The sequence below is a fragment of the Sturnira hondurensis genome, unplaced genomic scaffold (assembly GCF_014824575.4).
Source record: "Sturnira hondurensis isolate 20B ecotype Veracruz unplaced genomic scaffold, ASM1482457v3 Scaffold0019428, whole genome shotgun sequence".
Taxonomy (NCBI): domain Eukaryota; kingdom Metazoa; phylum Chordata; class Mammalia; order Chiroptera; family Phyllostomidae; genus Sturnira; species Sturnira hondurensis.
Genome location: NW_028092059.1, coordinates 5,326,264 through 5,347,398, shown reverse-complemented (window position 1 = coordinate 5,347,398; position 21,135 = coordinate 5,326,264). Strand labels below are relative to the sequence as shown.

At 37.7% G+C, this 21,135-nt stretch overlaps 1 protein-coding gene across 4 annotated transcripts in view; it reads right to left on the bottom strand.

Annotated features, from left to right (window-relative positions):
* The window catches only part of MBD5 (methyl-CpG binding domain protein 5), a 173,944-nt gene that overhangs the window by 48,162 nt on the left and 104,647 nt on the right, over positions 1 to 21,135 (bottom strand). For all 4 annotated transcript variants that reach the window (XM_037027789.1, XM_037027792.1, XM_037027793.1 and 1 more), the window contains 2 exons: positions 3,934 to 4,604; positions 455 to 557 (listed from right to left, as the gene is read on the bottom strand). In XM_037027789.1, the coding sequence (XP_036883684.1) occupies positions 455 to 557; positions 3,934 to 4,046 (216 nt within the window). In that variant the 5' untranslated portion in view covers positions 4,047 to 4,604. The remainder of the gene's footprint in view (positions 1 to 454; positions 558 to 3,933; positions 4,605 to 21,135) is intronic.

The following is a 21,135-nucleotide window of genomic DNA, read 5'->3' as shown; positions in this document are numbered from 1 at the left end:
ACAGTAGTAATATTTTATCATTTATCACAATTTTTACTTTCTACCTTGCAAAGAAGTAAAACAGTTTCACATGTTAGCTTTGTGATGTTAGAAACATTGGTGGTAGATTTATCACTGCAGGCTGAACAGTTATAGTGGGGAAAGAAAATACTGCACTCTTAAGAAAATACTGCACCATTAAATGGTGAACATAGGTATAGCTCTGATAAAATGGGCAAAAGAGGTTTTAACAAAATATTTAACATAAAATATTTAAAAATGACTCCGGGATTTGAACCATTTTCCACAATCACTAAGTATTCCAAAATGCATGCAAAAGATATCTAGTTAGACTTTAAAAGGCACATGTGATTGGAGAAGTAATGTAAAAATGAAATGTCAAACGAGAAACGCAAATACACAAAACACCTAAAAAATAAAAAAAATGCTGAGAGATCTGTTGTGAAATGGTTACCTTGGGAAGAATAAGAGGACATTCCAAGCCACACTTGCATGTTCCGTCAGTAAGCAGGTATGTTTTAACCTGCTCCAAGCAAGATAACAAAGACCCACTGGGACTGTAAAAATAATTTTACAAAACATCAGGAAATAATTCTGACTGCACATATTATGTGAAAAAAGGCATAATTTATAGTCTTACTTCCTTCATGGGATAATATTTTCCTGCTAAGGAAAAGCATTTCCTTTGTCAATATTATGTTAGCTACTAAATTATAGACTTTCAGCACTATCACTCTTTCTTTTGAACCAAAATATTTCTCAGAAAAATACAGATCTTCACAGAAAATTAAACAGAAGTATTCTGAAAACCAAAACTGGACTAGATTGGGGAAAATGCTATTCTTAGGAAAAGACGATAGAAGCAAGCAAGAAAGAAACAAGGGAACTACATGAAAGTAATCATAATCATTTTAAACCAGAAGATGTACACTTAGAGCTGTTGGAGGAAAAACGGAAATTTAGGAACACACTGGAGGTCAAACCAGAACGGCACTAAGTGTACACAAGTTGGAGCTAGCAAGTTCTCTCCTTTAATCTTGGAGACCAGGACCAAGTTGCCCCTACGTAAAAATAGGTTTCTTTTTTCTTCTCCCTCATCCATGTGTTTCTTTGAAGATAGATCTGTGCGGCTCAACTCCAATTACCGTGAAGAGCCGAACCATTCTGACAAGGAGAGAGGAGCCGGGCAGATCTGACAAAGGCTGAGGGGACTCCTGAGAAAGCAGGGTTTCGGTGGCAGGAAGGCGTCTGCCAGGTCTTCTGGCTGGTAAATGGGTTGTGTTCTCAAATTATTATCACTCTTTGCTTTTATTCAATTTTTATTCACAAGGAGGGTTAGCTTAAAATAGGTCATTTGCATTTTAAGATGTTTGTTGTTTAAATACTGATTTTACAACCTTGAAAATTATTATATACTTTTCATTCAAGAATACCTTTTATTTCTGACTACTTACCAAAACCTTCACTTAAGCCTTCTGATCAAATCTGGACTTGACCAGAAGTAATACAAAGCATTATACTACCGGGGTAGACTATTCTACTACAGGTAGTTTGCATCTATAAATGAACCAGCTTTAAAATACAATTCATCTTTTATTTACAGACAATCATGTAAGTGACTCATGCATGTAGAAAACCTCAATTAAAATCCTCAACTTTGTGGATTCACTCGTTCATTTACTTAGGCTAACAGTTTTTTTCAAATGGTCTGTAAAAAGTGATAATTCCCATATTATAGACTTGAGTTCCACTCCAGTGGTAAGGACGAGATGTTTCAGAGCCCTACTAATTTAAATGAGATCACCAAAGAGTTACTCGAAAAGTTCATGAGTTTTGTGACATGAAATTGCCTAACATTTTACAGTTAAAGAAAATGTAGAGACTAAACCCTAGAGGAATTTAACTGGAAAATTAAAACCGAAGACAAAAGCTCCTAAATTCTATTAGAGTATTCCAGACACTTAAAAAAACACTTCCTCTCAATCAGTTAGTTCAGTTCTTTTCTTTAGTTGTACCTCTTTAATTAACCTTTGGGAGTAATAATTAACATATAAAATAGTTACAAGTCTTAAGGCATAGATAAAGCTTAGGAGGTTGGAAGCAGGTGGGAAATCTACTGTGTAGCCTCAGTGTCTCCCTGAGGCACAGCAGCTGAAGACAAACCTAAAAATTACCAGCAAACTGCACATTGAGAAGGGGGCCAGCCTCCTATATGTGTTCAGGCAGTGATGTCACCAGTCATATACAAACAGATTGAACCCATACTGGCTTAATTTATTTGAAAGTGTTTTACCTTATCTGGCAGAGTTAGTTGTGAAGAGAATTCTTAGCGCAGACTTGGATTTGGAGAACTTGCGCTACCTCACACTAATACACAGCAAAGTCTACTTACGCCTGGACAATCACGTAAAAGATAACTGACAGATTCCTAGACTTACTGTGGTTTAACTTAGTTTATTTGAAAGTAAATTTCACTTTATTTTTTTAAAAATTATTTTATTGTTGTTCCAGTATAGTTGTCTGCATTTACCTCCACCATTCCTGCCCCCCCAACCCCTCCAGGGTTTAACTTAGTTTTCAGCAATCCAAAAAGCTGATTTGCCTTTCATTGGAATGAAGATGAAGTAAAAAAATTATCTATCAAGATCTTAGAGTCATTTGGTCTAAGATGAACACATACTTGCTCCTTATAGACTAGAACAATCATAAATATAAACAATAACACTCATACCTTGCTACATTATATTAATAACCAAGTGTCTCTGGCAGTGTGGTAACAGCACCGGCAATACGAACACTGAGAAAGTCACCCATGAGTCCACCGTGCCCACTGTGGGACAAGCTCTGCACCCCCTGCTTCCATGTTCCTTCACTCCAATGAACACAGAGCATATCTTTAACATTCCCAGAGGCACACGAACAAAACTAATGTGCAAAAGAATTCAAATGTTAAGAAATACCTAACATAAAACCAACCCAAGACAGAATCTGAACTGAATTTTGCGTTATGACATGAGATCGTTTATGTTTATATAATGGCAAATATCTCTTTCATATAAATATATCTTTGCACAAATAGAGAATTCCACTAAAGCAGAGATACACATAACTGCCTTAAAAGTAACAGCATGAATATATTGGTGCAATGTGATATTTTTAAAAAAGTTCTAAGTCTATTTCTAATAACTGTATTATATCACAAAGAGAGCTTTATGGTATTGTAACTTTTCATATACTATTGATAACCTACTATGTAAGGAACTTGGGTATCAGTTATTTGATAATAAGACTGAAACTCCTTGCCAACAGTTTAGTTATCCCATTCAGCTTGCTCTAGCAGTGATACCTGCCTTCAAAATTTAAAAGAGTAGGCATGTGCATTTTATTTGTATGATTTGATTTTTTTTACTATAATATGCACAGGTATAGCTCAAAAGCTGTGCAGAAAAAAACTGGGAAACTTTTATGTAATATTAGGCATTAAGGAATGTAATAACTAAAACTGCCTGTAGATGAAAACATGAACCTTACATCTGAAAATCCAGCTGAAGTACCATGAAAGACAGAATCACATTATCAAGAGACATTAGTTCCGTTTCCGGAATTTACATTCTCTTGTAAATGCGGTAATGGCACCTATGTTTCTTTTAGAAATCTTTATATTTTTCTTTATCCTTGTTAACTGATAAGCAGAATGACACATTATATAAACACAAGTAACGCATAAAACCTCTCTCTTGTAACCTAGGGCAATTTACATTGCAAAATAGTACAGATTAAAATTACCTGAATATTTTTAGCACAAAGTTCATTTATTCAAATTTATTTGAGGTGCTGCCAGTCACAATATTTTGCTCCCTCAGAGGAACAACTCTACCTCCTTAATTTTGGGACTGAAACTGGGAGGTGACGCAGGTAGTAATAAGGGCTCACCTGACATAGAGAACTCCATTCTGATCCACACGGCGCTGCCAGCCCACAGGAACTTGTATAGCTGGAAGACCTCCATCCTTGTCCCCTCCGTCACACTCCTTGCCTCCATTCATTTTCTGTATCTGCTTGGGACTCTCCAAAGATATCAGCAATAAGATGATATCCTTATATTACAGGGCATGATGGCCTTCAAAAACGGCCAATGCAGCATAGTTGTTCCCAGACTACAAAACGCACTGGGACGCTTCGGCTCAGTTTGGAACCAAGTCCTTGAAATCTGCCATTGTGGAAAAAATCAGTTTCCCATTATAATCTACATTAAATAACCGATACTTAATTCCTAAGAATGATCTACACGGGTAAAAAGGAGTGCTTCTGACTAAGGAAAACCATATTTTACCAATGCTGGTACCTGTCTGAAGTTGGGGAGGGGAGGAGTGTAGTTTTTAGTTCAACATATTGTCTTGAACCTTGATGTTGGACTAAAATAATCTCTACTGTTTAGAAATCGGTCTCATTTTTACAATGTGAGTCGGTTAATATTTCCAGGTACTACCCGCCTTTAGAGGCCACATTCTTTAAACTTTCTCTTCATCTTCCAATCTGAATCCAAGACACTGCAGGTTGGTTCATCTGATGTTTTCATGTCTTCAAAATTCCAATAATGAAGCCTGAAACATATAAATATAAAAAATGTATACTTAATGTTGAAAAACTGAGAACCTGCACATTTCTATAAATAAACTGATGAGTGTACCAAACTATTTTGATGTCTTCTGCCATCGAAATGACAAATTCAACTTGTTTTCATCTAACAATCCACTTAACCGAATTTGCTTGCTTTTCACCACATGCGACTCTTTTAAAAATCATTTTTTATTTTTCAATTACAGTTGACATATTATATTGACATATTCTATCAATTTCAGGTGTATATCCCAGTGACTAGGCATTATAGAACTTACTAAGTGGTCATCCCGATAAATCTAATACCCATCTGATACTACACACAGTTATTACAATATTATTGACTATATTCCCTATGCTGTACTTTACTACTTGTGACTATTCTGTAACTATCCTTTTGTACTTCTTAATCCCTTCACCGTTTTCACCCATTTCCACAACCCCCACTCCCATCTGGCAACCATCCAAATGTTCTTTGTATCAGTAAGTCAGTTTCTGACTTACCAGTTTCTGTTCCGCTTGTTTGACTTTTAGGTTTAATTATTGATAGATATGTATTTATTGTCATTTTATTGTCCACATTTTTAATCTTTTTTTCCACCTCCTTCTTATAGTAAGAAGACCTTGTAACATTTCATGTAATACTGGTTTGGTGGTGATAAACTCCTTTGGCTCTCCTTATCTGGAAAGCGCTTTATCCGTCCTTCGATTTTAAATGACAGTTTTGCTAGGTAGAGTAAACCCTGATTGTAAGTCCTTGCTTTTCATCAGTTTGAATATTTTTCCTTTTTATTGAATACATTGGAGTAACATTGGTTAATAAGATTATATAGGGTTCAGCTGTACAGTTGTACAATACATATTTGTGTATTGTATTTGAATATCTCTTGCTATTCCCTCTGGCCTGCAAAGTTTCTGTTGAGAAATCAGCTGACAGTCTTAAGGGAACTCCCTTGCAAATAACTGCTTTTCTCTTGCTGTTTTTAAGATTCTGTCCTTGTCTTTAAATGTTTGCATTTTAATTGTGATGTGTCTTGGTGTGGGCCTCTTTGGGTTCACCTTGTTTGAAACTCTCTGCACTTCGTAGGCTCATGTGTCTTTTTCCTTCATCAAGTTAGGAAAGTTTTCTGTTATTATTTTTTCAAATAGGTTTTCAATTTCTTTCTCCTTCCAGCACCTCTGTGACATGAATGTTTGGACGCTTGACATTGTCCCAGAGGCTCCTTATTCCAGCCTTACTTTTTTTGCATTTCTTTTTTTGGTGTATTAATTGGGTGTTTTTGCTTCCTCTAATTCTAAATTGTTGATTTGATTCTCAGCTTCATCTACTTTGTTGTTGATTTCCTATAAAGTCTTCATTTTGGTTAGTGTACCCTTCATTTCTGACTACTTTTTAGAGTTTCTATGTCCTTTTTCATGCTGTTGAAGTTCTCACTAAGTTCCTTGAGCATCCTTATAATAATTGTTTTGAGCGCTGCATCTGGTAATTTGCTTACCTCCATTTAATTTAGTTCTTTTTCTGCAGATTTCTCCTGTTCTTTCATTTGGGACCTGTATTTTTGTCTCTGAATTTTGCCTGCTTTCTTCTGTTTGTTCCTATGTATTAGGTAGAGCTGCTACATCTCTCAAACTGGTCCAGTGGCCTTGTGTCGTAGGTGTCCTGTAGGGTCCAACGGTGTAGCCCTCTGCCTCCCAACATCCAGTTACCCAGCCTCGGTGCTTCAGGTGTGCTCCTGTGTGGGTTGTGGGAAGTATCTGTTGTAGTTCAGCCCTGATTGCTGTTGGTACCACTGGGAGGGATTGATTCCCTACGCAAACTGGCTGCAAGGACAGCTGTGACTACAGTGGAGGAGCCGCTATGCAGAAACCAACCCAGTGGAGCAGGACTTGCTCTAGTGGGGCTTTGCTGCTTACCCAGTCCTCCCCTTGAGTGTGTTGCTTGTGGAGGTGGCAAGGTTGTAATCCAGGGCGGTCTGAAGCTGTCTACTGGGCACACTGGCTCTGGGGCCTCCTAGAGGTACAAGATCAGCCACCACCTGTACCCTGCCTGAAGCCACCTGGAATGTGCTATAGAATTATTTGCAGATGGCTGCTACCTGAGCTGGTACCTCTCCAAGAGGTACCTTGGAGAGGCCAAGTTGTGAACTAAGGCCAGCTCCTGTTAGTGCTGGGCCTGAGGCCACTGAGTCAGAGGCCCAGAGTACACATAGACCAGATGCTGCTTGTTTGAGAGATTTCAGGACAGTCTGAAGCATGTGGCAAGAGAGGTCACTTGTATGGAAAAGTCACTGGGAATGGTATGGGTGGACTTGTAAATTGGTTGGGCTGTGGCCTCAGGGAATCACCAGGATTGGGGGAACAGTGATAGGCAGGTTGGTGGAGACTTAGATACGGCACCTTCCTGTTGGTTTGGTGGGGGGAAGGACTCACAAAAAAAATAATGGCGCCTGTCAGCATTTCTGTTTGGGAGAAAGCTGCCCCCCAGCTTTTGCCCTGAAGCCAGACAATTCAGTTCTTCCCCATATATCCCTGGTGCCTTTTGAGCAGCTGTCACAGTGCTGAAGATCAGAGGTAGTACATCCAAGTATTTCCTTATGAAGACCCTTTAAGAGGAATGCCTGCAACTCTTGAAGTCCTTCATCTTTCTCAGCCTCAATTCCCACTGGGTTTTACAGCCAGAACCCGTGGGAACTTCTCCTCCAATCACTGGAACCCTGAGCTTCGGGGCCTGGTGTGGGGCTGGGACCCCTCAATCCTAGGGGGTACTTCCACAGTCAGAATATCCTTCCTGTTTTTATCTGCCATGTGTGTGTGTTGAACCAGCCTGTTCTGCATCTCCACCCCAACTACCAGTCTCGATGTGGCTTCTTTAAATCCCTGGTTGCAGGACTTCCATTCAGCTAGTTTCAGGAGGTCCTGAATGATGGTGGTTCTGTAGCTTAGTTGTCATTTTGATGTGGTTGTGGGAGTATTTGAGTACTGCATTTACCTGTGCTGTCATCTTGACTGGAATTCCCCCCTTGCAACTTTCTAATTACTAGAGACCAACCCATAATTACGGCATTACACACTCACACAACCCTCCTTCTAACTCACAATAAAAACATAGCTTTCAAAACTTATGACCCGACAACTGGAAAGTTAGGTGTTAATCCAGTCACATTCAGTCACTTCTTGATTCCACATACCCCTATGATTTGCTTTTCTAATCATCATATTGGCCTAAAGAAAAAAAAGGTGTTGTTATTGTAAAGCAAAAAATTAAACGGAAATAAAGTTATAGTAGATTTCCGAATATAAAAGGGTTTTCTCCACTATTCTTGAATACTAGAGTGGAAGGTGCTTCATAGTTAAGGTTCACAAGCTCCCTTCCACTACGGGATACTCTCTCAATTCCTTTCCTGAATCATAAGGTACTGTTTTGGGAGGACGTATTGGCTTGCACCAGCAGGAATCACTACTAGTGTAGAATGCTTGCAAGAGGTCATCTTAAAGAATCTATTAAACAAAAAAGATGGGAAATAATTTTTTAAAAGGTTTAATATGTAATCCTTGCAGAGAATGTTATACTACAATTGCTAGTATTATTTGTTATGGTAAACAAGACTTGTTTTCTTCTTCTTTTTTTTTTTATTTTCAGAGAGAGAAGGGAGGGAGAAAGAGAGGGAGGGAAACAGTGATGTTGAGAGAGAAACACTGATTGGCTAACTTCTGTATGTGCCAGTTCAGACTGGAGACTGAACCAGCAACCCAGGCATATGCCCACCAGGAACTGAACTGCTGACATTTCGGTTTGTGGGACAATGGCCAACCAACGAGCCACACTGGCCAGATTGTAAACACAACTTTTTATGATCAGTTTAATATATAGTATATGGTTACGTTGTGGGACTCTTGAAAGTACACTAAAAATGAATGAAAAAGTGTTCTCATGTTATGTGAGAGGAACTTGTGGGTTTGTGATGAAAATTTTCAGTGATAGCACCATCCCTAGATTCAAGAAAGTATTGTATCTCAAATAACTTCATGAAAGCAAGGTGTGCTAACAGATTTAAGATTCATATGGAAGTACTAAAACTTTCAAAAAAGTTAAATAAAAAGTTAATATTTTAGATGATATGTTTAAATATGCATGTATAACAATCAAAGATTAAACAGTGTAAACAGACACATAACTGCTTAATCTATGTTCCTAAAAGTCTACATACTTAAGTTAAAGCCAGACCTTTTTGGATCTCTTCATTGGGAAAGCAGGAGAATGCCTTATAGTAAGTGGCACCACATATTTAGGCATATGCCTTATATGTAGTTTCAGGTTTGAGACAGATTAAAAATATCATAATGAAGCATACACTCATTCAGCTGAAATTGGGGAACCATGTAGAAAACACTGGAAAGGCAATGGGAAAAGCAGCAAAAATGTATTGGGAAAAGTGTAGGATATAAAGAAAAGTGCCAAGTAGTAACACTTCCAAATGGTGTATCAAGCCAGCAATTTGTATTGTTGGGCTGACTCCACTGTGTCTGTGCTTCTCATTTGCAGGTATAGCATCCTATTTCTGTCTTCCATTCACTGCACCTTTAACCATGCCCTCTTCTGATCACATATTTTATTCAACAGTTAGTGAGCAGCTACTGTGTACTATGCCATGTGCTGTAGTACAAAGATGGTAAGACACCACTTTATCCAGAGCCCAGGGGAATGCTTGTCACTAAAGGTCGCTCAGTGTGGGAGAGTAGAAAAGAAAGCGGGATGAGGGAGGTTGAAAAAGGATGAGGAGAGAAAGAAGGGTCATCCTGGACTCCCAGTTTTGCAAATAGCAACAGACCCTGGTGACTGAATCTGTTTGTATTTTTTTTAACAGTGCCTTTTAATGCTCATTTTATTACCTGCCTTTTCCTAAAGAAATCTCTTCAATGGTCTTTGACCATTAGATTGGACCAGCTCTCATTTTCTCTAGTTTTGAATTTTCTGACCGTCTGATGACTTCTTCTTTTTTTTTTTTTTTTGGTCTGCTTGCTCTCTAGCATGCGACTCCAACTTCCCCAAGACTGGCTGGCTGGCTCCATTAAGTAATTTGTGGATCTACCAGACAATAACATCCGAGTGATTACTGCCAAATGTTTCCCTCATGTTTTAGCAATCAAAAATACAAATACCTGATGGCTGCATTTTGAGTATAGCAGAAATTCTCAAAGCATGGTCCTGAGACAAGTATCATTATTGTCAGCAACAGCTAGAAACTTGTCAGAAATGCAAAATTCAGAGGCCTGACCCCAGTTACTGAATCAGAAACTCTGGGGTAGGGCTGGGATGGAGAGGGAGCAATCTGTTTTTTAACAAGCCCTCTAAGTGATTTTGACACATGCTGAAAAGTTTGAGACCCATGGCTTAGAATAATGCCCATCCTCCCTTCCCAAGACAAGGCCGGGTTTACGTCTCCACACTTTGCAGACAGCCAGCCCTCTACTTCCTTTCGTGGAAGGATCATCCTTTTTTGCTGACTTTTCAGCTTTCTAGAGGCAGCTCCTCTGTAAGGGCCTTAGAAACCCCTATGGGGCACAGGTCCCGTAACTATACAGCTATTGTTTATTTATCTATATGGCACTAATTTTCTCAACATCTATTTTGTGAATTTGGAAAATGCAGAGAAGTTTAAAAATAAAAATTGAACTGTAATCTTACTTCTGAATAATAACCACTGCAAACACAGATGTACCTTCTTCCAGTCACTGTTTTTAAGAAAAAAACAGTGACTTAAAACTTTATGCCTTAAAACTTAGAGGCATACTCCCCACATTAGTCTCACCCTCCTCCCTCCCACCCTAAGGGCAGCCACCACCAGGATTCTGGTCTGCATGCTTCTGGGCTCTGCTCTCATAAGTTTGTTCCTCACTGTGTATGTAAGCAGTATGTGGTATTGTTGTATAAATTTTTACATAACTGTTGTGGTATTGTATTTTTTTTTATTTATCTTTAGAGGGTAAGGGAAGGAGAGAGGAAGGAAACATCAATGTATGGTTGCTTCTCCTGCATCCCCTGCTGGGAACTGGCCCCTGCCGGGAACTGGCCTGCAACCCAGGCATGTGCCCTGACTGGGAATCGAACTGCGATTGTTCGATTTTCTGGTTCGAAGGCCCGTGCTCAATCCACTGAGCTACACCAGCTAGGGCGTATTGTATAAATTTTTACATAAATGTTACTATACATATATAGCATTCTGCAACTTGCTTTATAAAATTCAACATTATTTTGAGAACTGTCTGCGTTGAGATATATCGATCTATCTCTGTTGCAGATATATTGATCCAATTCATTAATATTTAACATCTGAATAGCATCTTATCACATGAGTATATAACTATCTATTGGCACATCAATCATATTAACTTTTGGCTAGGGTCTGCACATTTTCAACTTTACAGGCAGTGCCAAATGGCTCTCCAAAATAGTTATATTGATCCCAATTTTTCTCTAAGTATAATTGTGTCTTTTTCTTTTAAATATTGAGTCATTACCACTTTGTACTTCATTTTTGTCCTGGGCATTTTATTATGGCATTAAATATTTTCCCAAAATACAGGTTTTAATTGCTGGATAGAAATTTCTTGGATAATTGTATATATTTTAATTATATAGATTTTTCTCCTAAATTCTCACAATTATAAATAAGTTGGAGATAAATATTCCTGTACATAAATTTATGGACAGTTTAACAATATTTGTTAAAATATAATTAATTGGATACTTTTAGGGCCCTTCATAAATTTCTTTAAAGTGCTAAAAGGGTAGTTTTAAGAAAGCCCTTCAGGCCATATTTCTCAAACTTCTGACACCTATATGTGCCCTCTTCTGCTAAACAGTAACATATATTCTTTGCGCCTCCAAGATTCTGGTAACTATACTTCTATATAAGCCCATCATTCAAGATTTAGTCAAGCTCTATTTTTATAGTTTGTATTATAAAATACAGTTTTTCCTCTTTTCCAATTTTTATAAATTTAACATAAAAAAGTACCTATCTACAACATTTTCCTGCCAATTCTCCTGAAGATTCCCTTATGGCCTACCTTGTTCTTAAGGTTTGGGCTAAGCCCAGTAGACAATAGCCCAATATCCTGGATAAAAGATAGATCTTATACTTATGACAAAATCTACATTTACTTGACAGACTGTTTTAGTAGTATTAATAATTTAATTAAAAAATGATGCATGTGTTCTAAGGAGAATGTATGTCATAATTCTATCAAATATTCTATTTTCCTGCTTCTTTTACATATGCATATTAGTCTATGAGAATTGGCTTGTGGTTAATTCAATTTTAGTGACTTGATTTCTTTACACTGGCTTTTTCTGACCACGAAGAATTCTGGTTAGATGTCACCACATTAAGGGGACTATTCTGTGAACCCTCAGTACTTGCTCACACTTTGTTAATTCACTGACTTCTCTTAGTATCTGATTTTTTTTAACGTTTGTTTATTGACTATCTCTACCCAGAGGAATGTAAAACTCCCTGAGGGCAGGAGTCTTGTCTCTCTAGTCTCTTGTCTCTCTAGAACCATCTTATATTCCCAGTTTCAGACTATGCATATTCTAATTAGTTAACATAATTCTATATACTCTGATTTTTATGAGATAAGCATAAAAAGTTATAACAACACATGTCTAAAATGACAGAAACATTTTTAAAATAAGCCGATAGAAGCCCATGAGTACATACTTAGACAAAATATACAAAGGATTTTTTGCTTTAGATTTTTCCCTAATGATATCATAATCTCTGAGTGTAGAAAATGTATGGGAGAATTTCTAAGAAAACTAATATGCTGACTTTATGCATCAGAGTTTTATTTATTAAGTGGTTTACACACACATAATTTTAATTGAATTTCTAAAGGAAGCACAAAAATAAATAAATGCAACAATACAAAAATTAAACATGATGTTAATGCAATAAACCTTTTTCTCAATCTGCCTTACTGACATTCTTGTCAGCCTATGAATAAACTCACTATCCAGTGTTGATGTAAATTTTTAATGTTACACCCAAAACATCATGAAGATAACTTAAAGAGTTTCATGAATATGACATCATGTAAATAATTAAGCAGATATCCTTCTCAAATTTTCCTGAATAATATCAAACATAAATATTCTGAATAATGTCACACAAAATTAAAGGTAAACATAATGAGTTGATTTTTGAATCACATGATATGAGTAAATTCTAATAAATGTTTGTGATGACATCACACATTGATCTTGTGCCCAGTAGTTTTACTTGGATGCCAAGCAGGAGAGAATGAATACCCAATAAACTACCAATTTATCAAGGTGAGACTATGTACTGGGGTAATCTGACAATATTTAATATGTTATATAAATCTAAATCATCATTATACTTTTTAATACTGTGTTTCATTAGCTCATGAAACATTTCCAGTTAAATACGAAGTCCACTTCATTCCTACATTTGCAAGAGTGAACACCTCATCTTCTCCAATGGAGAACAAGAAGCACATAAAACCTACCTGTATTTAAATTCCAGAACAGTATATGCCCACAATGATGGAGGGATATGACTGGATTAAAGCAATAACATCAGCATTAGTATTTTGGAGAGTAATGTCTGAGTGGCTACAAAATAATTATCATTTGATTTGGTAAAAAATGGATATATTCATAATCTTTCCATCATTATTAGGTAAATGATGTTTGTTACAGTAACCCTAAATGTTATTGCCCCTTTTCAACTATCTTTCATCTGTGTATATCAATGATTCAAACAGCTCCTTCACAGCAGTGAGCCACCCCCCATCCAGCCTTCCCATCTGCTTCACCTTTCACCTATTTATTCAAGCTATGCATTTTTACTTACGAACACACTTATCTTGCAGTTAGATCTTTCATTAAAAAAAAACCTTCCAATGGATCAATCAGTCCCATTTTCACTCTGGTTATTATTTCTACTTGGTTCTCATCTTTACCGTGCAGCCACCTCTTCTAAAACACACCTCTCAGATAGACCCTTTGTCAGAGACCTAACCTCTGCCAGGGTTCCTTTACTCATTCCAAACGCCCCCCAGCACATCTGCGTTTTACGTTTTATATGGTGGCATCAGGAACCTCGAGCACATCTTTCCTGTCCTGATCACTGAAGCTCTCTAGGTCTTGCTGTCCTTGTCCTTTCAGTGCAGAACAGTGTCAATGTAAAAGGACACTCCATAACGATAAAGGGAACAATCCAACAAGAGGATATAACTCTACTAAATATCTATGCACCCAACACAGGAGCACCTAAATATGTAAAGCAAATACTGATGGACATAAAGGAAGAGACTGACAGTAATACGGTCCTTCTATGGGATTTTAATAATGCATTGACATCAGTGGGTAGAGCTTCTAGACAGAAAATCAACAAAGAAATGGTGGCTATAAATGACACACTAGATCAAATAGATTTAATTGATACCTTCAGAGCATTTTATTTTAAAGCAGCAGAATATACATACTTTTCAAGTGCACATGGAAAACTTTCTGGGGTAGATCACCTATCGTCGTCACAAAACAGGTCTCAATAAATTTAAGACTGAAATTGTATCATGCATCTTCTCTGACTACAATACTATAAAACTAGAAATCAATCACAAGCAGAAAACTGAAAAAACACACAAAGATATGGAGGCTAAAAAACATGTTTATTAAACCATGAATGGGTTAACAATAAAATCAAGGTAGAAATCAAGATACCTTGAAACAAATGAAAATGAGTACACCGCAATCCAAAATAGAACACAAGGCAAGCAGTCCTAAAATGGAAATTCACAGCATTACAGGCTTATCTCAATAAAACAAGAAAAATCACAAATAAACAATCTATCTTTACACTTAAAGATATTTGAAGAAAACCAAGAGTAGGTTCTTTGAAAAGATGAACAAGATTGACAGACCTTTAACAGGACTCATCAAGAAAAAACGAGGGAGGACCCAAATAAACAAAAGCAGAAGTGAAACAGAAGTGGCAACTGACACCAGAGAAATACAATGGAATGTAAGAAAACATTACAAACAACTATACGCCAACAAATTGGACAATCTGGATGAAACAAATAAATCCCTAGAAACATGTAATATTGCAAGTTTAAATCAGGAAGAATCAGAGAATCTGGACAGATTACAATTAGTGAAATTGAAGCAGTAATAAAAATTAAGACCCAACAAATGAAAGTCCTGGACCAGATGGTTTCACAGGTGAATTTTACCAAGCATTCAAAGAACTAACTTACCCTTCTCAAACTATTCCAAAAAACTTAAGAGGAGAGAAAACTCCCAAGCTCATTTAAAAGTTTTTTTATCCAAGGACATTTTCTCATTTTAGAGAGGGAGTAAGAGAGAGAAACACCAATATGAGAGAGAAACATCAGTTGGTCACCTTCTTGTATGCACTCTGGGGGTCAAACCTGGAACCAAACCCATGACCTGTATGGGAAATGCTCCGACCAACTGAACCACATTGGCCAGAACCAGCTGCATGAATGAAGGTTCATTCATCAGTAATGAACCTTCAGAAAGGGAAACAATCCCATTCACAATTGCTTCAAAAGGAATAAAATATCTGGGAATAAACTTAACCAAAGATGTAACAGACCTTTACTCAGAAAATTCTGAGACACTGAAGAAATAAACCAAAAAACAAATAAGTTGAAGCACATACTGAGTTCATGGACAGGAAGAATTAACATCATTAACATGTCCATGCTACCCAAATCAGTCTAAAAGTTCAATGAAATTCCTATCAAGACACCAATGGAATATTTCATAAAGGTAGACCAAACATTCCAAAAGTTTATATGGAACTACAAAAGATTCTGAATGGCAACAGCAATCCTGAGAAAGAAGAATAAAGTTGGAGGAATCACGCTATATGATATCCAAGTATATTACAAGGTCATAGTAATCAAAACAGCATGGTACTTGCATAAAAAGAGACATATAGGTTAGTGGAACATAACAGAAAACTCAGAAATGAATCCATGCCAAATTAATATTTGACAGAGAAGGCAAAAACATACAAAGAATAAGATAAAGACAGTTTATAGAATAAATGGTTTGGGGAAAACTGGAAAGTTAGTGTGTAAAATATGAAACTAGACCACCTTTTTATACCATACACAAGAATAAACTAAAAATGGATTAAAGACTTAAATGTCAGACTGAAAACCATAAAAGTCCTGGAAGAAAAGGTAGGCAGTAAAATCTGTACATTTCTCATAGCAGTATTTTTTCTGGTATCTCGCCCTGGGCAAGGGAAATGAAGAAAAAAGATAAACAAATGAGACTACATCAAACTAAAAAGTTTTTGCATAGCAAAAGAAGCCGTCAACAAAATGAAGACAAGCCACTGAGTGGGAGAACATATTTGTCAATAGTACATCTAATAAGGGGTTCATGTCCAAAAATTTGTAAGAAATTTACAAAACTCAATATCAGAAAACAATTCAATTAAGAGGTGGGCAAAGGACCTGTACAGACATTTCTCCAAAGAGGACATTCAGATGGCCAACAGACATGAAAGGATGCTCATCATCACTAATTATCAGAGAAATGAAAATTAAAACCACAATGAGATATCACCTCGAATCTGAAGGAATGTCCACCCTCAATAAATCAACAAACAACAAGTGTTGGTGAGGATGTGGAGAAAGAGGAACAAACCCTTGTGCACTGTTGGTTGGAACGCAGATTGGTGCAGCCACTGTGGTAAGCAGTATGGAGTTTCCTTAAAAAATTAAAAAATGGCACTGTCTTACGACCCAGTGATTCTACTTCTGGGGATCTACCTGAAGAAACCCAAAACACTAATTCAAAAGAATGTATGTATGCCTATGTTCACTGCAGCATTATTTACAATAACCAAGATTTGGAAGCAGCCCAAGTGCCCATCAGTAGATGAGTGGGTAAACAACTAAGATGCAATATACAATAGAATACTACTCGGCTGTAAAAAAGAAAAAATTATCCTTTCTGACAGCATGGATGGATCTGGAAAGCATTATGCCAAGTAAGATAAGCCAGTCAGCGCAAGACAAATACCATATGATTTCACTTATATGTGGAATCTAATGAATAAAATGAACAAACAAGCATGATTTCACTTGTATGTGGAATGTAATAAATAAAATGAACAAACAAGCAAAATATGGACAGACTCACACAGAGAGAGCAGGCTGACAGCTGTGTGGGGCAGGGGCCTGGGTGCAGGGGTGGAGGTATTGAGTAAAACAGAAAAATAAAATGAAGGAAGCTGTGGACAGGGACAACAACAATGTGATTTTTGGAGGCGGGGGCTAGTGGGAGGAGGAGGATGGTACAGATGGGATAAATGGTTTTGGACGGAGACTGACTTGGGGTGGTAAACATGCGCTACAGTGTACAGATGATATGTTGCAGAACTGTGCACCTGACAGCTGTAAAGTTTTGTTAACCAGCGTTACCCCAATATATTCAACAAAAATAAAAACAGTAATTCCCAGCCTCCATTGCGGTTAAGTATGGTCATGTGATGAGATTCTGACCAAAGAGATGTGAGCAGAAGTGACACATTGAACTTCCTGGTCACATTCTCCAAAGGAAGTGGCTTGTCTCCTACTTCTCTCTCTCTTTTGTCCCTTCTGTGAGCTGAGAGCAATAGCGTGAACAAGGTTGACATCATGGGCAGGAACACATCCCAGGAATAAAGTAACAAAAGAAAAGAAACCTGTGACCTTGGACAGAGCTACCAACTTATCCTGGACGGATAAGTTGGTATCCCATCTACCTCTGCACTGTTAGATGATAGAGAAAGAAACTCTTTTTGAGTCCCTGTATTTTTTTAATGACTTGGTTATAGTCGCTCATCCTCTTACTATCTATGGACTGGTTTGGTACTAAGAACAAAACACTATATTTGAGTTATTTACTTATAAAAAAAGGAGTGGAAACAGTATGATTTCACTCATATGTGCAATCTAATGAATGTACTGAACAAGTGAAATAGAGACAGACTCGTAGAGAGTAGGATGGCAGCTCTGTGGGGCTGGTCAGGAGGTGGAGGGGTTGAACAAAAGGGAAGAAGGCCTCACAGGCACGGACAATAGCGTGGTGCTTGCAGTGGGGATGGATGGAGGTGGGAGAGGGCGTAAGTGGTATAAATGGGAAAGGAAAAAATACAACAAAAATAAATTAAAAAAATAAAAAACATAAGTACATCACAGAAAACTATTGGCTCTATAGCTGGAAAACATATTACTTCTAAAAATTTAAATGTTATATCAATAGAATAGCTAATTAATATTTTCTTGATCCTTAAAATCAGTATAGAAGTTTTTTACTAGAAACAGTTATAAGCTCTGTGTCTAGTATTATGCTATTGCTCTTTCTGTTTTAGCTGAGCAGAGAAAAAAAGATATGGAGAGCCAGAAAGAATACCTGCTAACCTGAATGATATAAATACTAGAGAGAAAATTAGGCTAGCCTTTTGATTGGTTCTAAAATTCTTCAGGGTGTCACCCTTAACTTTTCTGCTTAGACTGACTACCTACCATCTCCACCTTGACCTTGTTCTTCACTAAACAAATATCTGTTTTTTTCTGTTTAAATGTCTATTCCTCAGAGAGGCCTTCCAGGTTTCTCTAATCATTTACTTCCCAGATGTAAATTGGATTCCCCCATATAATATCTAGTAATTCACATACATTTCTATACATAACTGAACTTTCTCTTTGCTCTTGCCATTTTACATGACTGCAAAGAAAAAATATGATCGAGACACTTAACTTCAAGTTGAAGCTTTCATTTGTACCTTTAAAAACATTTAAGGAAGTGGTGCTCTTAATTTAAGCAGACCCTCCTCTACCTCTCCAAGCTCTAGCCAAAGGAGAAGGGGGTTAAGTAAAGAGGTCTCTATACCACAGCTCTTACAAAGCAGCAAATCTGCTGGTGGTAAAGCACCTAAGAAGCAACTGGCTACCAAAGCCACTCACAAGAGTGGGCCCTCTACTGGAGGGGTGCAGAAATCTCATCGTTACAGGCCTGGTACCCTGGCATTTTGAAATTAGATGTTATCACAACTCCACTGAACTCATGCTTTGCAAACTCCCCTTCCAGTGACTGGTGCGACAAATTGCTCAGGACTTCAAAACAGATCTGCACTTCCAAAGTGCAGCTGTTGGTGCTTTGCAGGAGGCGAGTGAAGCCTGTCTGATTGGCCTTTTTGAGGACACCAACCTGTGTGCTATCCACACCAAATGTGTAACAATGACACCAAAAAAACATCCGGCTAGCATGCTGCCTACATGGGGAATGTGCTTAAGAATCCACTATAATGAGAAACATTTCGTTCTTAAACAAATCTCTTCTTCCTTTTATAGGTAGTTCTGAGCATTAGGTATTTTTTTCCGATGGGGTCAAAAGGTAACTAATTATATGATTGCAAGTGCAAAATAGGGAACAAAAAGCAGGTTTTGGCAGTTTTTCCATTTTCATTTGTGTGTGAATTTTTAAAATATAAATGCAGAGAACATAAAGCATTAATGCAAGTCAAAACATTTCAGTGAAGAAGTTTCAGTAATTCAACTTTATAATAATATAAATAAACCTGTTAAATTTTTCTGGACAATGCCAGAATTTGGATTGTTTAAAGAACAATTTCTTCTTTCAAGTATATTTTATTGATCATGCTATTACAGTTGCCCCATTTCCCCCCCTTTGCCTCTTTCCTGTCCAGTGCCTCCTCCCTTTCCAGTAATCTACCCCCTTAATTCATGTCTATAGGTCATGTACATAAATTCTTTGGTTTCTCCATTTCCTTTACTTTTCTTAACATCTCCCTGTGTATTTTGTACCTACCATTTATGCTTCTAATCCCTGTACCTTTCCCCCCATTCTCCTCTTTCCTTTTCCCCACTGGCAGTCCTCTGAATGATTTCTCTAGCTATGATTCTGTTCCTCTTCTAGTTATTTGCTTCATTTGTTTTTGTTTTTTAGATTCAGTTGCTGATAGTTGTGAGTTTGTTGTTATTTTATGAGACTGACGCGCTGCCTACTGCACTAAGAGGGCACCTTAGTTTGTTATTTTAATGTCGATAGTTTTGATCTTTTTCTTGAATAAGCCCCTTTAACATTCAATAGAGTAAGGGCTTGGTGCTGATGGACTCCTTTAGCTTTGCCTTGTCTGGGAAGCACTTTATCTGCCCTTCAATATTAAACGATAGCTTTGCTGGATAGAGTAATTTTGGTTGTAGGTCTTTGCTCTTCATCACTTTAAATACTTCTTACCAGTCCCTTCTTGCCTGAAAAGTTTCTTTTAAGAAATCAGTTGATAGTTTTACGGGAACTCCTCTGCAGGTAAGTCCCAGCTTTTCTCTTGTTGCTTTTGAGATTCCCTCTTTGGGTCCAATTTATTTGGGACTCTCTGTGTTTCCTGGACTTGTATATCTATTTTCCTTACCAAGTTAGGGAGTTTTCTTTCAATATTTTTTCAAGTAAGTTTTCAATTTCTTGCTCTTCCTAGTCTTCTGGCATCCCTATGATTCAAATATTGGGACTTCTGGAGATGTTCCAGACTCTTCTTATTCTTGCCTCATTTTTTTTGAATTGTTTCTTCATTGTGTTCTGGTTGATTGTCTATTTCTTCTTATGTTGCAAATTATTGATTTGAACTCTTTCCTTTCCCTGTTATTTCCCTGTGGATTTTCCTATATTTCACTTAGTGTAAACCTTCATTTCTTATGTGTTTGTTTTAGTTCAATGAGTTCTCTGAGCATCTTCATCACCAGTGTTTTGAACTCTACATTTGACCAGTTGGCTATCTCTGTTTGGCTTAGTTCTTTTTCTGGGATTTTGTTCTATTTTTTCATTTGGGCCGCATTTACTTGTCTCCTCGATTTGGCAGCCTCCCTGTATTTGTTTCTATGTATTAGGTAGAGCTGCTTTGACTCTTTGTCTTAGCGCACCTGTTAAGTTGTATGGGGTGGAGCCTAAGGTATTCATGAGGGTGGGGCAACCAGCTTCACTGCTTTGTGGCTCTGTATGTGGGGGTGGGGTCAGAATGGGGGCAATGATGCTGAGGCTCACTTATGACTTACCCCATTTCCAGTCACTTCATCCCCTTCTGGTAAACAACTGGCATCCCTCTAGCTGCTGCCCTGGTGGTGGTTCCCAGAGTGGGTGGGTTTGTGTCCCAGCCCTATAAATGGCTTTTCCTAAGAGACTGGCAGTTTATGCCACTGTCCCAACCTCCACTGGTTTTTATAGGCATAAGTTATGAGCTTTTATTTTCCCGATGCAGAAACCCTGGTCTGTGTGGTCTGGCCTGGGGCTTGGATCGCTTGTTCCTAAGGTATCCCTCCTGATTTTATCCACCACATGGGAATGTGGGACCACCTGGTTTTCCAGCGGCCTCTCTGCTGCTGCCTTGCCACCACCACACAGTGTCCTCTCTGCCTTGGCTCCTGGTCTCCACCCTTTCTATC